This window comes from Ischnura elegans, chromosome 2 (genome assembly GCF_921293095.1).
Source record: "Ischnura elegans chromosome 2, ioIscEleg1.1, whole genome shotgun sequence".
In the NCBI taxonomy this organism is placed as follows: Eukaryota; Metazoa; Arthropoda; class Insecta; order Odonata; family Coenagrionidae; genus Ischnura; species Ischnura elegans.
The window spans coordinates 55,115,865-55,133,761 of NC_060247.1; the positions used below are offsets into that span (position 1 = coordinate 55,115,865).

At 37.0% G+C, this 17,897-nt stretch overlaps 2 protein-coding genes across 2 annotated transcripts in view; one reads left to right on the forward strand and one right to left on the reverse strand.

Annotated features, from left to right (window-relative positions):
• Window positions 1–9,032, forward strand: part of LOC124153757 (carcinine transporter) — a 48,230-nt gene extending 39,198 nt beyond the window's left edge. The window contains exons 8-10 of the mRNA XM_046527109.1: window positions 2,117–2,331; window positions 4,144–4,331; window positions 6,570–9,032. Coding sequence (XP_046383065.1) covers window positions 2,117–2,331; window positions 4,144–4,331; window positions 6,570–6,785 — 619 coding nt within the window. The 3' untranslated portion in view covers window positions 6,786–9,032. The remainder of the gene's footprint in view (window positions 1–2,116; window positions 2,332–4,143; window positions 4,332–6,569) is intronic.
• Window positions 9,033–10,605: 1,573 nt separating this feature from the next.
• On the reverse strand, window positions 10,606–15,236 carry LOC124153758. Its single transcript, XM_046527110.1, has 3 exons — window positions 14,502–15,236; window positions 13,186–13,425; window positions 10,606–10,876 (listed from the first exon to the last, which is right to left on the reverse strand). Exons 1-3 carry the CDS (start codon window positions 14,502–14,504, stop codon window positions 10,616–10,618), a joined length of 504 nt encoding a protein of 167 aa, XP_046383066.1. The 5' UTR covers window positions 14,505–15,236; the 3' UTR covers window positions 10,606–10,615.
• Window positions 15,237–17,897: the final 2,661 nt, after the last annotated feature.

Consider the following 17,897-nt stretch of genomic DNA (forward strand, 5'->3'; position numbering starts at 1 on the left):
GATTACAATCTATCTTAAAATAAGCCTATCTCCTCAAAAGTCATTGAAATTTCAGGAGCACCTACCATGATATAAGATATTTTACTTACGTAAGCATTCATCAATTCAGCAGATTTTTTCTCGAATAAGCATTGCTATTTAGTACGATTTTAGTGAAGAAATGAGGCTAATTTCGCATAGCCAAGAACTTTTGATATTTTAGATCTATCTGTTTCTCTTTAGACGGGATAAAATTGCGTAAGATTGCCAAAATATTTTACTACAATGACGCAAATAGAATGAAATTACTATCTACTTAAACTTATATGCATTAGGGGAGTCCGGGGTATTACCGTACGACGAGGCAATACGTGCACCATAATTTTAGATCCACTGGAGTATGTAGTGAGCGCTGGGAGGTGCTTCTACGAAGCGAAAGTAAAACGAAACCGATAAAGACAATCTGAGTGCCACTGCCTTTATGCGCTTGTATGTAACGAAAGTTTATCTGTTTTGCCAACTGTTCTTGTAATTTTAAAGACTAACTCCAGCTGAGGTGAGTGCAACATTTCATTAGTGACTATATTCAAAGTTTTGGTTTTGAATAGCCCATATCATGGGCTATTTTTAGTGCCAAACACAAGTCCTTTATTGTTCTTTTTTTAGGCTATGGTTGAATTGCTGCGTCATGTCGTTTTGGGGCAACTCCATACACCTAGCATGGGGCTATACTGTGCAATGCGCAGGTGTTCGGTATTACCCCGTGTTGAACGATAATGCCCCATATAGTATTATTTCTTTTCTGAGCAACTTGAAAATTATCATGTTTCAAGAATTTTAATGGTGTCTATGAAGGGCCTTTGATTGGGTGAGTAGCCAATCCTCCCAAGTACAGGCGAACCTCAATGGTCCGAACACACGGTACTTAGTGGGAACACCGAACGACCTTCATCCGTCGTGTCTTCAGTTTGTCTGTACTAATTATGGATTTTCATATTTTGATGCAACAAAAAGGCATTTATCGTAAATAGAAAAGGATTTTTCTAATTTTAATTTTATGTTTGCTAACTTTTTTAATAACTAAGATCGGGGTTTTGGTAGAATTTTAATTTTTATTCATCCTAATATGCTACATTTTACTTTTTTCGATGATGGAATAAATCTTAAAATTACATTTTCCATCTTTGATTTTTCCCTCAGTCTTTGCAATATCGTTCATCATGGGGCAATACCGCACAGAGCGGTATAACAGTTAAGTGTAAGGGTTTTGTAAAATGGGTGAATCACTCAAATTAAGTTAAATTTTCCAAATATGAAGCAAAAACTAGTGAGAAATCGCATTTCCTTCCAAATTATATGATTGCTCTTTCATTGAAGTTTTAAATTAAGGCGACGAAACTAAACCCAGGTCTCACCCATTTTCGTTTCGCTCCGGGTCGCAACGAAACCTTTTCGTTTCGTTTCACCTGTCATCCCTGCTTAATTCGCTTCATCAAATTTATGCTACCGACTCCTGCGAAATGTGTATTTAGCCCTAATACGGGCAACATATTTTTCTGACGTAATCGGGCAAGGTGAGTCCAGTGGACTCTTTTAACTTATGCTTTTAATTTAAACTATTAAAAGTGAAAAATATTACTTTTCACATCTATTTGTACATATTGTGCACTATAGAACCATTTAGCTTAAATTGATTATTTTTTGTTTAACAAAAGTTTTACATTACTTATTAATTTCATACATAGTCAAACAGAGAGTACAGTAGACACTTTTGACTAATTCTTTCTGTTTTCACTACATATTTATCGTTACATGTACATAGTGATAATTTTACATTATTTTGACAATTCAAACCAAATATTTGTAAAATGCACATTACTTTTTACAATTCGTGCAAACAGACTCACCTTGCCCGGATTTGTGGGAATTCAAGGAAAAAAATTATTTTTTAACTTATTTTAATTCCGTAACAATTTTGAATTACTCTAATTTATAGGAAACATACAGTTAGAAGAAGTAAAAAAATTACAACATGCTGACATTTCAATGACATAATAAAATTCTCAAAAATGTGATGCGATGAGTCCAAGAGACTCACCTTACCCGTATTAGGGTTAATAAAATGTTTTTTTTTCAGGGGCATCAACTCTTTGGCCTACTACTCCCTAGTCCTCAACGTTGGAAACATGTCCGGAAATCCATTCCTTAACTACTTTTACCAGTCACTCGTCGAGCTGCCCGCTTACATTATGGCCATGTGGAGCACGGACAGAATCGGCCGACGGTGGACGCAGTCTGCATTTTTCATACTCTTGGCCATTGCCTGCGCTGTCCTCGTTGCCGTTGTCTTGAGTAATGAACCAACACCCTTCACAATTTCACCTTTTGACTGTGGTCTCACACCTCGATTCTTCCTCACGCAAAAAAATAAAACGATCGAAAAAAGGAAAAAAATAAATCTTGAAAACTTCTTTCACTCATGTCCTCAATCGACCTTTTAGGTTGGTCCATTAATCAAAATTTGAGGCTGAGGTTTTTTAATCGCAACAGGCAAGCGGAAAATTTTGCAGGAGTCACTCAAGCGTGCAAAATGTTTTCTGGAACTTACATTGCCAAAATTAATCCTTTTTATTTTAAACTTGATCACTTTATGTTCTTGAGTAGGTTACACGGCGAAGTGAAATACATGAATTCGCACGAGTTTTCTGGAAAAGGGTACTCCTCTTATCTGATCAAGACGCCCTTATATCGGTTATTCTTCGCAAAATAATTTTTAAGAGCCGATACTCACCCAAAGATGTGTTGAAAACGACTATCAGAATATCTTAAGGTACAAAGCAAGCCTGTATATATAAATAAAATTCATAATTTTAAACATGATGATATTTCATCCAAAGATTGATCTTAACGTCTCGCAATGCATAATTATTTTTTTGTGATTATGAGTTCAGGTTTTTGATGAAAAAAATTTATAAAAAAAGCATAATTCCTTAAGAGCAATAAATTAATAATTTTGAAGTGTTGATTTAACCAGGACCGTAGGTATATAGATTCAACTATTTAATAATAAAATTTCGAAATACGATTTCTACCGAAATGGTTCATTTTTCTAGTGACATGCTCATCCAAATGCTTATCCAATGTAATAAAACATCTTCTAAAATATAGTTCTGAAATATTATCACGAAAAGTATAATTCACGAATAGAACAGACTGACCATAGTGAACAAATGCATCGCACACACATTATATATTTAATATTTAGCCCAATTTAGCTCAAATAGGCCAGTGTAGGCATGTTATTGGTACACTTATTCCACTGCTTGTTGATAATATTGATATTTGATACATTGACATGATGGTTAACAGCTCTTTACAGTAGAATTTAAGACCATCTGGTATAAATTTTCTGTTACTAGAATTTATTCACTTTGATTCTAAAGTTTTCAACAGCTAGGATGAAATTTGAAAAATAAACCTATCGCGAACATTTCCGCGAAGATGACCAAATGTTAACATGTTATATTCATGAGATTATAATGAAATTCATTGCATAATAGCATATACGGGTGTGATAAAGCTAATAGACAAAAAAAATACAGCATAATAGCTTGAAATACAATGAAATAAATGAAAGGTTCAATTGCCACAGGCTTCATTTAAAGCCAATTATGAAGCTGAGCATAAAGTAAATGCTTAATTAATGCTCTTTATCAAGCCTAGGTTTAAAGGCCGTTTTACACGGTACACGGAATTGCGCAGTCTGACGTACGTGCGAAGGCGCAATCAAAAATTGCGTCGTGTAAAGCGGTGAATTGCTAGAACACATGCGTGAATGCGTGGATGAGAGACGGCAAAATAGCCCCTGTTCTAATTTCGTTCATGCATTCGTGCAATTCCACGCCATTTTAGAAATTAATGTAGCTCTAACCTGCGCAATTCCGTGTACCGTGTAAAACGGCCTTAAGGAATGGCGTGTGAACTTCAGCGCTACCATTTTAAGATGTAATTTACATGCCCAAAAGATAAGAACTCTCGTATTTTGCTTTTACTTGTAAAAAAGTTGATGTTGCTGGTGCTTACATTATTAAAATAATGGAAAGCACAAAGAAAATTATTCAATGCCTTCACACTAACAGTTTTTCACATTTTTCTTTGCAACAGATCCAGCTCTTTCCATTGTGACAGTGGTATTTGCTGTCTTTGCCAAGTTCTGCGTTTGCATAACATTCTATGCCGTCTATCTGCAGTCTTTGGAGACTTATCCTACCTGCCTTCGTCAGACTGGTACCTCGACGAACTCTATATTAGCCAACCTGATCGGCATCATTGGACCTTATATAGTGTATCTGGTAAGCATTTTCTTCCGTTTTTAACTAATTTGATACAGCATTTTGATGAACACAAAAATTCCAGTATCCTATATGATACAACTGATAACTTCAGGCTTTACTTTGTGAAACCTCTCCATACTAGAAATAAAGAAATAAAGCTTTGTAAGGTTCACTATTATTTTAATATGGGCACAATCCTTTCACGAAACCCGAGTCGTGCCCATATTAAAATTATAGTGAGCCTTACAAAGTTTTATTTCTCTATTTCCCTATGACTATACCCTAAACCTGTACATTTACACTTAATAGCTTCAATTTATTAATTTTGTGATACAACGTTCTCCTCCATCAAGGAAATGCCTACTTTTTGTGGTCACTGTTGAGTATTAAATGAGTAAATGAGTATTAAATATGGTTGTAATCAATGTATTAAAATTTAAGACACAGAATAAAGTAAGAATCATTAGCAACTCAATTTATTCCATCAATTTCTACGTATATCATCCATTTTATTTTAATATATCACTAAAAACGATATAGTCTATATGAAAAAAGATACGCACAATGACGATTTAAAACAATGAGTTAAATTTTTAATAAGTATTCATATTTACAATAAAAAAAACCATTTCAAAACGATTTAAGTCATTTTACAGCCATCAAATCAAATAATAATACTACGGGCTGGTTTAGGATAGAATGTTGAGTGTGAGGAGAGGGAAAGTAGATGCCTATCTCTGCCATTCTTATCAGAGATCAAATCCTAAAAAAAAGTGGCGGATCAAGTACTTGAGGCGTTGGTAGGGAACATTGCCACCAAGCTGTCATTCTGGAGCCCAATATATGCGCCGGAGAAGTATCAAGTAAAATGATTGAAGTGCAATACTTCAGTAGAAATTATTACTCAACCTCATTCTTGAGGACTTTATGATGTAAATCTTGATTCATACTGATCTACTATGCATGCTATGTTGTAAAATAATGTGGAAGATTTTGATTTGATGGAAAATTTTTAGATGTTAGATGTACTTAAAGCTGGATGGCGGTACACTGTGGAACTTGGTGACAGGAAACATAACAAAGATACACTGTTGTATGTTCCGCAGAATAACCGACCCAGGTTTCAACAATATGCTATGCCATTTTCAAAGGAAAACCTTTGAAACCTTTGAAAATGACGTAGTGTAATGTCGAAACCTGGGTCGGTTATTCTGTGGAACATACAACAGTGTATCTTTATTATGCTTCATGTTAGATGTAGTAATTTGAAATCGTGTGCAGGCAAAGATTTTCTTTGGTGAGAGTGCTGCAGAAATCATAAAAATGTCCTCAACTTTCATCTAAAGTTAAAGTCATGGTAAATTTTGCAAAACTATTCCCAGGCTAGGATTTTATCTGGGCATTGGTGTAGCCACGGGGGGGGGGGGTGTTACCGGGTTACAATCCTACCCCTTGAGCCTTTAAATTGGTGGCAAGATATTTATATGCTTCCTTTTAATAAATACTCGTAAAAAATTCCTGTTTTCAAGTCCAAAAAATCACGTTGTCAGCATCAAATATATAAAAATTTTCGGGGTGAGGGGAGGGAGGGTGGGTGGGTGAACCCCATTTGCTCTGGGTTGTTTTCCATACATCCCGGAAGAGTCCCGAAATCTCGTGGTGGAGCTAGTACTTGAAGCGTTGGTATGGAAGATTGCCACCAGGCTGTCATTCTGGAGCCAAATATATGCGCCAGAGAAGAATCAAGTGTAAAATTATTAAAGTGCAGCACTTCAGAATAAATAACTGCTCCTAAACTCCCCTATTTCAAAATCCTGGCTACGCCACTGTAGTCGAACCCAGATTAGCTCCAGTCGCTACACCTATTATTTACTCATATCGGCTGCTTGGCGAAACAACTAATGAATCAGTACATTAGAACACGATGTCTTTTATTAAAGATTTCACGACCTGGGTTTAATAAAGCGTTTTTTTCACCATAATATAAATAAAAATAAAAAACAAACAATTTTACAAAGAGCAAGAGACAAAATGTACACTACTTAGTTCCCAATTTTCATCAATTCACTCCCAAAAATCAGGAAATTTTATTAATATACGAATCAGGAAATATACCTTCGCACTGGGATGTTTACCATACACCCCGGAAGGGCCCCGAAATATCCGGTAAACCTCCCCCCCCCCCCCCAATTTTAAAATCCTGGCTTCGCTGCTGTATTTGGGTGACAGCTAATTCTCACATTTATCTGTTTAAAGGGAACATCGGTGGATGCTAGATATCCCTACGTGGTCCTTGGAACTTGTTCCCTAGTCGGGATTTTCACAGCTTCCTTCCTGCCGGAAACGCTGCACGCCAAACTCCCCGAGACCCTGGCGGAGGCTCACAACTTCGGCAAGGGACAGCGGTACTGGAGCTTCCCCAAACGCTCATCTCCAAAGACAAAGCCTACCATCACGAAGACCCTCGCCTAGTGGCTTGATGTGAAACCATATCACCGAGTGACCTGTTGGACGCTTTAACAGTTTGTTTTCCCAGTGCATGGGGCACCTTTTAAAAGATCTGTTCTAATTGTCTAGCGCCCATCTTGCAATGAAATGAATAAGCAGCAGTTTTCGTCGGTGTATTAGGGGTTTTTGTTTGGTGAAAAATTGTAGAAATGAATGGAATGACACATAATGAACCCGCTCAAGTTGGTTTGCTGCTATCATATCATGCTACATCGAATTGGAATCATTTAAAAATTTCAGTATTATACAGAACAGTCACAACAATCACAATTTTAGCAACGCATTGTACATTTAATTTGATGACTTCGTTGTAGTAATAAAAAAGTTACGTAGGATATGGCATTACATTCCAAATCGCAGAATTTAGCTGAATAAGCTAGTAACCACCGTAATGAATGTATATTAATACCTCGGAAATATGCGTAGAGCGAGTAGCAGGGAATAAGTCTCCCTGATAGCATATGAGTTGTAGTGGCATTGATCCTCAACCAAAAAGATCTTGTAAAAAATATTTTCTAGTCCTAGATTGCCAAAGTCTACGTTAGTGTAAAATAATAGAATGAACTGGATAAAAACAGTTGACCTTTTTGAATTTCATTGTTACCAACACATGACGAAAAGAAAAAACATGACGAAAAGAAACATTTTCTCGTTCCTGTGGGAATGTCCAAAAGGTATGCCTCCTCGACTTAAATTTTCCTGTATAGCTAGAAAGAATATCCATTTAGTAATGGGCGGTGAAAGGTATTTTATGAGTGACAAAAATTAATATATTTTGGTTCTTTTTAGAAGATGCTCCAGAAAAGTGACCACAAAAGGAAAGTTTATGTGAAATACGAGCGTAATTTCTTTACCATTCATAATGTGTCTATTTCGAGGGAAAGAAATGGGAAGACAAAGAAACGGACGCTGTGGTTCCATGAGATTATTTCTTCATGAAAGTAATACACTGTTATTTGTTGAATCCACAAACCATTTGTTCCAAAAATCTCAATTGATGTAAAATTTATAGTAAATATATTTCTGACTGGAATCCGGAGAATTGGTATCTAATCGTCTAGAATGTAAAGTACAAACTTGAGTTTCTTAACACCCGTCACTTGTTAATTTCATGTTAATTTAAGAACAGTTAAAGAGATTTATTATTCGTATTACAATAAAATGTTAAACAAAATTAGATAATCTAAATTTAATTTTCCCAGTTTTTATTTCGGAATGTGAAACTATATTACGGTCGTTAGAATGAAACTTTCAACGAGTGCGGTGATCATAAATCAAGAGCAATGCATGAAATCATTATTTATTCGAGTTATTTTGAGAAATTGCTTCACGTTAAATTTTTCGGCAATGAATGCTTCTTTTCGACTGTTTACTTCCCTTGTGTGTCACCAACTTCTGATGGGAATCAAATTAAAACCAACATTGGCCATTTCTTAATTTATAGAACGAAAGAACAAGTTCATTAGCGGTACAACATATTGGCGGCATATGATGAAAAATTTATATATCAAAGTAATTTGAGGAAATGTACATATTTTTCACTGACAATTTAGTTAGTTAATATATATTTGCGAACTTATACTTGAAATGGCAACGAAAAATAAATAAACATAAAATATGTATTACACTTTTATTTTTTATGGACATGCAGACATAATAATTTATACTGAAAGTGAAGACCTTTAAACTCATAAAACGACGTTGAAAAATATTTATGTAACAAATTGAAACAATATTTTTAAGACCTAGAATACATTTACATTGACTTTTAAAGGCATCAGTTTCACTCCAATTCAATAATTTGAATTCTACTTCTGTTTTGTACCTGTACCTCTTACCATCTATTCCTTTTTGTTTATAATACTTTTTACATCTTTAAGAGATCACATAGACCATGAAGCAGCTTTTAATGTTGTACATAATACCCAACACTTGAAGTGCCAAGGTAACTTTGAAATATTGACGTTAAATAAATTTTACAGAAATTAATGCCTCTCAGAGGATAAGTCCGTTTCTTTTTAATACGTATTAGACGGTGGAATATAATTTTATACATAAAGTGCATAAGAAATCTGAATGAATCCATAGGTGGGAGTGGCTGCCAAATAAAAATGTTTTTCCAGGTAGTGGAAAAAGGTTTTTAATGTTATGTAGCAAAAAGTGTTTTTTTAATTCACTTTATCCGCTTACGTCTTGAGAAATACGTAAGAATTACCATAGTTATCATACATTATTTGTCTTGAAATGTAGGTTTCAAGTTATCAAGTGATTTGGATTATATTTGCCAACGATAACAGTGTTCCCAACAACAAACGAACATTTTTTATTGAAGGGAATAATATAAAAGCCTTGCGTAAAGGCACCTAGCGCCGCTATAAGGACAAGACTGTAATCAACAATGTAAGACTTGAGAAAATTTTTTTACCCTAGGTTCCTATAGGTATTTAAGGAAAACATTTTATAAATGTAAAAATATGTATTTTTACCAATATTTTATGAAGAAGACACCAAAAAATTGACCACAAAAGTGGAGGTTATGCGAAATACGAGTGCATTTTTCTAGGCTTTTCCCCTGGGTCTACTTTATCACGAAATCAATCCAATGTTATCTCATCGATCCCAAGAAATTGTAAACTTTCATTAAAAAGTTAAATTTAAATATTTCGCATGGTGGTACCAAGTTCCGAAACCCTCTTCGGTCAAGTTATTCAATATGTGCGGAAATTTATTATATTTTAAAATTTGGGAATGGATCCACTGCTATCTTCAGTAGGCCTACTTTTCGATAGAGCTGCATGAATCCGACGCAACGGTGACACATTGAGGTTTCTCCTCAACGGAACTTCCTGAGAATGACATCTCCTTGCGTCACACAAAGATTGAGTCATCGCTGAAAAACACCAACATCGGTATTCAGCGGCAGTAAACTCCACCAGCAAGAACGTAGAAAGAGGATGATTATCTAGTCATAAGACTCGAAGCATAAACATAGTAATGTGAACCCTGTGGCCTAAACATTCCCCAGGTTCTATAGCAAGCGACCAACGTACGATTGGTACTCAACTCTGCGGAATGAAACTTGTATGTATACATATCTTCAAATACTGTTCCCCAGAACAGGAGAAATAAATATTTAAAATGTTTGCAATTGTGGTTCCCTTCTCTGCAGAGCGATGGATGGTCGACAGTTCGCTCTCCACGTTTATGAGCGTAAGCGTCAAAGGTAAAGGCCGTTTTACACGGGGCACGGAATTGCGCAGGTTAGAGCTGCATTAATTTCTAAAATGGCGCGGAATTGCGCGAATGCATGAACGAAATTAGAACAGGGGCTATTTTGACGTTTCGCATCCACGCATTCTCGCATGTGTTCTAGCAATTCACCGCTATACACGACGCAATTTTGATTGCACCTTCGCACGTACGTCAGATTGCGCAATTCCGTGTACCGTGTAAAACGGCCTTAAAACATCACACAGACAGGGCCGCCCAGAGAAATAGGAATTCTTTGCCCCATGTCATCGAAAACTTTCACAGCATTCTCAAGGTTGAAGGGAAGCAAATAGTCCCGACGAATACACTGCTGAAGGACCCCTAATGTCTCTCGGCGGCCCCAAACACAGCCACAGATATCCACATTTCACAAAATATAATCGCTAACCGTTCAGAGCTGTAGGGCGTCAACAACATTTCAACACACCACAACCTTAAATACTGTTGTCGAAACCGGCAGAAATGACCACAATTTACTCAAAAAATACGTGTCGATGTTTTTTTCCTCTTCATGACGGTGTTATCTATGAGTAGAAGTCGAAGTACTTCCTTTGCGGTTTGGGCGTGCAAGAGGGACCACCGTCGATGCAACCGGTTCGAGAGAAATCGGAGAACGGAGTCCTCTGTGGCTGCCTCGGCTGCTCGTCCCGAAAGCTCGGGGGCCTAAGGATATCGTCGGATGGAAATCCGGCGTATAAGCTTCGTCCGCCTCCGTGGCCATCGTAGCGTTGTGAATTGCGTCTCTGCCTTGGCCTCTGGACTCGAACAACATCAGTCAAAGCATCCTGAAGAGCAAGTCAAAGGGATTTAATAAAACTTCACTGAGCGGTAACAGTACATGAGAGAACTAAAAATTAATGATACAACGCCTTGCAATGTTTTCATTTCCCTCAGTCTTGGTCAAGTTTTTAAAAAATAATTTAAAGTTTTTCTGAAGTTAGAATTTTACTGTTTATTGTAGGATTCTTAAAGGGATTTTGAAAATCGCTGAGGATTGGCATATTTTTCCAAATTCGAACCATAATGAAACAAGTTTTTTCTACCATACCACCGCCGTACATAAATAGTAAAAGAGTGAACACACCTTGAGAAAGATGAAATCACACTTTAAGTGGACAAGAAAATAACAATTATATGTAATGCATCGATTTCGTAGGGCCTACTCAAAACATACTCTCTCTGCGAATGGCTTGGGATTAAATTCATTGCATCGTATCGAGAAGTGCCTGACGCTTTAGATGGCAAAGAAAACATCTTCTTAATGTTTATTTGCTGAGACGTTTTCTGTTCATTCCTAAACCAGAAAAAGCACTGCAACTCTGTGGTGTATTTCATTCCTACACTGCATCTAAAAACTTAGGTATTCCTAATATGTGAATTCTGTGAAGAAAAGGCCACAGTGTATACCAAGAGATTATTGGAGCAGGACAATGTGAAATCACATTGTACACTGCCTATACACTGAGATAAAATCAGACTGGCATAAGCGATAACAGGTTTGATTATTTTTCTTAAGGATTGGGATAATTTTGCCAACAATATGACTTGGTAGATCTGATATAAAGCAGATAAACAAGAACATGTGCTTGTTCAAGTGTGGGAAACCGATGTTTGCACAATGGGGAAAGAGGTAAGCAGGAAACAAGAGGGATTACCTATCAAGAATATTTTTATCTTCCCAATCTCTCCGAGAAAACATCAAAACAAGCTAATCATTTTTAAAAGCAAAAAATCGTCAAAGCTAATAACGGGTAACATCGGTGAAAAAGAGGACATATGTCAAATTTTTTTGGATCATTCCCATGAAGTCAGTTCTCCAAACAGGCACAACGCAAACATGACATGTATTCTTTTGAGACCAGAATCACTTATCATCACTGATGAACTCTTATCACAAATATCTGAGTTGTTGCGAGTCGGAATTACAAATAGTTACGGTCGATTTGAAATAATCTATAAAAGGAAAATTTTAATGGAACGTAAGTAAACATATTTTTTTTTTATTTACAGAACGAATTGTTGCTCCGATTAAGAATCTCTTTCTAGTCACCACTTGCGTCGCTGATGGGCAGATTGAACAGATTGTCACAAAAAATAAACTATAATTAGGGATGTTCACCCATATGCATATACATGATTAATGGTCATGAACTATGATGTGATTTATCAAATTTATAACTTTTAAATACTATTCCTCACGACTGTCAATGTAATATGGTATACAGGGTGGATAAATTTTTTTTCACAAAAAGTTAACCTTGGATAGCTGATGCCAGTGGAAACCAAAATTACAAATGGTGCTTCGGTCGAAAACGCACCTTTTCTTAACCACAGACTTTGAGTCAAGAGCTCCGCGAGTTTGCCCTGTTATCGGATGCCTCGGACAGTGGCACCGACTCCATGGGGCCTGAAGGGGCCCGAGCCCCCTCAAAAATTCGTTATGGATGTGAGGAAAAAATGTGTCAGGCTTGTCGATTTTCCCCGGAGTGTCCAGATATCGAGATTCGAGTTATCAGGGCTCTAACGTTGATCATATGACCCTTCTAAAATGCTTAAAAAACTTAAAACTCACTACTTATAAAATTTCCCGGGGCAAGATCCCCGGTTTGGGCCCCCCCAATATTTTTTTTTAGTCGGCATCCCTGGCCTCGCGATCTCCGGCAGAAAAAGCATTGAAAGTTATGAGTTGTCCAGAGCATCCGGCAACATTGTAATCTTGCGGTCATTCGGTGCGCTTAGCTCAAAATTTCTGTTGTCTATAAATGTTGCGTGTTCCACCCATTCATTATCTGTAAGTTTGGTTCCTATTGGCATTAGCTTCTAGAGCTAAAATTTCGTGACTTAATTTTCACCACCCTGAATATTGAAAATAAATAATGGATCGCAACGCGATCACAGCGGCCAAAAAAAATTGAAAACTGTTTAAAATGCGCTCAGATTGGCGACAAGAATCAAGCTTCAACGGGACGAAACAGTGCCTCCTATATTCAGTCCTATTGTTCGGGACACTCGAACTTCAAGTCTCCCGATAACGAATTCCGTGTTGGGCCGACTCAAGAATTTATCCTCCCACTTGAAAGGTTTGGATACTAACCTCGGGCAGGATGTGATAATTATAATAGGTTGGGTTCCTGTTAAGGTCAACCAGCTGCGTGTCGAATCTGGACGGGACTGAGGCTCGGTTGGGACCTCGAAGGACACCCGACCATGAGCGGGAAGGCTCTCTACGGGGTTGCCCTAGGTCGTCTCTGGACTCAACCGTGGGCATAGCCAGTGCGCAGGCGCAGAGGGCCGACATGGCGAGGAAGAAGAAGCAGGTGCGGATTGACGCCTCCTTGAGACAGGAAAAAAGAGAACATGAATGAATGCGTAAAATTAATGGGCTGTCATGCAGAATAGCTACGCTGAAAACAGGGGCAAAAATCAAAGAGGGGCTTTCCACGGGGCGTGGATACAACCAATTAAGCAATAGCACAAAATAGCCATTGGCTTGGCATGAACTCGGTTATATATTTCTCGATTATCTAATCCATAAGAATGCCCATTCGAGTTGAACCCCATGTTGACGATAAAAAAAGTTATCATGAGTACATAAAAAGGTACCAAAACGTAGCCCCCCAAAATGAAGTACCTACGTACGTAAATTTTAAAGTACGTACTTATCACTAAAGGCATTGATCGTTTATATAGCTCTACAAATAAATATTATTAACTCATGCTGAAACTTGGATGTATTTTTCCGAGATTCGCAGATAACATATCGATTTACTTAAAAGTTCTCCTTGTTATCTTCAGTGATAAATTGTTCCTCTACTCCGTCCACTCTATTTGAAATCGAATCATTTGAATGAACTTTAATGTCGCCAATAAAATAACAGCTGCACCGTATGGAAAAGGCTAAGTAATTGATTGTCAAATTCCAAGCTTTAAATCTTGGAATTTGACACCATCTTACGAATGTACCAAAACATATCAAATGCGTTACAAGTATCGTAACACACGGTGGTGGAGACGTCAGTGCATGAAGGTCTCTAAGGTGATACCTTAACTGCTTATTCTATATCGCTATATTGCTAAAGTATTCATTAAATTATTTTTCGAATAGCCACATAATAGATGAGTCCCATTAAGTAACCCCTGAGGATATTAACGATGTATTTTGAGCAATAATTATTTACTTAATACAGGGGTAAAATAAAATTAATGAGATCAATACAAAGAAAACCAATGGTAAATTTCCCCACAAATGTAATCTTCACCCAAAAAAGGTTTCGGGTCTAAGAGCCATTAAAAATAAGTGTGATAGTTTACCATCAGCTTTTTATTAATACATGGACATAAACTAATTACACGTAGTTACCCTTGATATAATTTCATACGTATAAGAAATCAACAAAACTCCTTACTTACCATTGCGTTATTCACTTTTCTTCTTTCTAATAGCGTTCAGTAATCGGAACAGATCTACGCTCTCCCAAGTCCGCACCGTGAATGGAATGCATGACGACGGAAGCGTACACATTTATACTACCAACAACGAAATGGATTCCCAGGAAAACTTGTCCCGCACCTCTCTCTTAGTCATCGGCACCCCGCTACGCTGTTTCCGCTGGTTCTTCCCCTCGAAGGTCGCCGCATAGGAAGAATCCGGCTACGAGAAACAAGCAGTTTCAAGCAAGCCGCGTCGTCACGAGATTCGATTTGTGGTACGACGGCTTCCTCCGAGGGACCGATAACGCGGCGTAAGTGGGGTGAGGACATTGTAAATGACCACCAAAACGCGTCACTCGTCTCGGGGATAGATAAAGGATAACCTCGTTGACCTAGCAACCCAAACAACAAACGAACTGAACGGCTTCTGCGAAATCGCGTGTAACTCTCTCTTGGTTAGCCTTCGAAGAAACGTCAAACACAATCAATGGGAAAAGTAGTCGGATAGGACTTTCTCCCTCTTGGGATTTCCTCCATAATTTTTCCGTATCTTTATATTGTGGAACCAGAGGTTTCGTTACGGCAAGATTTTGTTTGGAAATCTAGGTTGGAAATTCTAAAGTGTGAGCAAAATACGAGGAAAAGAGCATCGATCACTTTAGGAATGTGTGGATTTTATTTAACACCAAAAACAACACTTATGCCTTTACATTAGGTTTTACAAACAGAATAAACTATGTAAATATAATAAGAAAACGACTATAAAAATAATCTCACAAATAACAATCATTTTTAATATATTAAATACATAAAAAAGTTGGGTATCAAAAAGAGAGTCTTTGCAATTGGCTGTTGAAATTGGCGCGGGAGGCAAAGAGGTCAAGAGAAGAATAAGTATTTGAGATGGAATTGAAAAGAATTGGTAAGCGGTTAAAAAGGGATTACTTAATACAATATTGACAGTCGGAATTTGGGCTGGTGCAGAGTTTCAGCATTGCGGGTTTTGCGAGCTGGAATGTGGAGTGAAAAGAATGTCAGATGATTAATGCATCTGAAGGACCCATTCATGATGCAGTGAAGAAATTTGATTTCGGTTGTTAATCGGTGGTGGGTGGGATGTAATATGGAAAGTCAAGACTTTACGGTAGGTAGCCTGTTCGATATGCGCCAATGGAGTCTTTGTATTGGATATTAACACTATGGAATGAATATCGGAATTTTTACGTATTGAATTCAGCGCCACACTATATAAGGAATAGCCACTAATCCTAGCGTAAACTTACACCAACTTAAAGATTAGATGATTTTGGGACTGGAAGAGTCTATTTCCTTAAAATCGGTTTTCGCGGGTAAAATGGTGTTACTGGCGGATTTGTGCTTACGGTTTTCGTTGCTACCTTTGATGCTCATCATATGCCGTCGGTGACTCTGAATCATCCCCACAGCTGATCACCATAGTGGATTATGGAATTTATGCATGAATGCATATAATTATGTATGTTGGCACTAAATGGCTACAAATTAAACAAACCCTGAGGCCAACCCGTAAACCTCAAATTCAGTTCCACGTTGAGTAATCGAAAAAGTAGGGAAATTATGTTCTCATAAATACTTTTTAAGCATTCACTTTACTTATACTTCTTTGACAGTGTAAAATTTCTCTGAAATAAAATCTCTAATCAAAATTAATACCATGGAAATAAATCACTTTTCATTTAAAAAAATCCACGGAGGAAAAATCATTCGCCTTGACCGAGATCCCGGTCAAGGCGAATGATTTTTCTTCTGTGGATTTTTCGCACAATTTGTGCATTGCGGGTGACTCCGTAAAAGTTATCACCGTGGCTAGTCCCGTTATGATTAAACAAATCACTTTTCAGTTTCATTATGTTACAGATTAATAATTGGTTGATAAAAAGAAGAATGCTTCCAAATATATTGTGTACAGAGTATTTTGTGCTAATTAGTATAATGTACTAAGATCATTACATTTGTTTAAAAAAGCACATACTTGAGTTTCATGATAAATACAGAAAATTTCGGATGGAAAAAGAATGATTACTTGTATATTATGTTGTATATGCATATTCAGTACTAAATATATCAGTGTTAATAAATTTAATGCATTTAGACAATTGATTATTCATATAACTACATATTTGAGCTTCATTTTTAATATGATGTATTTTCTTCATAAGTATATGATGTAATTTTAATATATGGGTGACGGAAAGAGGAATTTAATAGTGTTCAAACTCCTTTTCCTAGAATTTACTAATGTTTATAGAAGCGCTAACTACTCCTAGTCACTAAGTGGCGTCAGATTCGAAGTGTCTATAATTTTTAAATTAGTTTATTGATTTAACTTTTGCTATATTTTTAATCAAAAGAAAAGACTATGGTCGCAGTTAACCAATCAGGCATATAATATGTAATCGAATTTTTCCATTTCACGTAATCTCTCTAAGTATAAATATACTCTGATGTCCTCACATGCTATTCTATCCCTTCCACAAACTGCACCTCCTTATCTATAAATTAAGTTTGTTACGTGTCAGCCTGTCTGCATTTTGCGCAGTCCCACTTTAGGGGTCTATCTCAGTCGTATCAAGTGCTACAGGGATGGAGTTTGGTCCATTCGACGCAGAATCTTGGCACGGACATTTTAGATTTGGTTCCAGCGCTGTAGATCGACCTTGCATAAAGTTATTGGAAAAAACGTACAAAAATGGACCAAAATGGTCTGCCCACGAAACGGGAGACAAACAGTGGCAAGCCACAATTTATTCATGTCTCTTTAATGCTGTGGTTATCCCATACAAAATTCTAGCAACCAGCAACAGGTTCAACACTATGATTGGCAACGTCAACGACACGGCAACGACCGGTAGCGCAGCACAGTCGATGTCTGTAGATGTAGAACAGACTGGTTGGCCCTGTTACTCAACCTATGAAACAAACATGCCCTTGAGCTTCGAGAAACTTTTACACACCACCTTACACATTGGTATGAATGTGAAATAAACCTCAAATTTTTCCGAGTTTACAGAAGCAAAATTCACTTAATCTGCTACAGGAGAAATTTCCCTCAGAATTTATCTTTGAATTTCCGGACCAGTGAACAGAGCATATCGCAATCCAGGTTCTTAAATTCCCATGTTTATTTCTTCGCAATAACACGCGAATGTGCACTGCATCAATTTTCTAAGCTTTACAGCATCAGAGCTGCTTTAATGTGTGATTAGACTCTTAATGTGTGTCTTACATGGTAACCAATACAATATTAAGTATAACTTACGAAGCTCACGATCTCCTGTTATGACATTATCTTATAAGGAAGTACTGGCAATATCTTCTAATATGAAATAATTGATA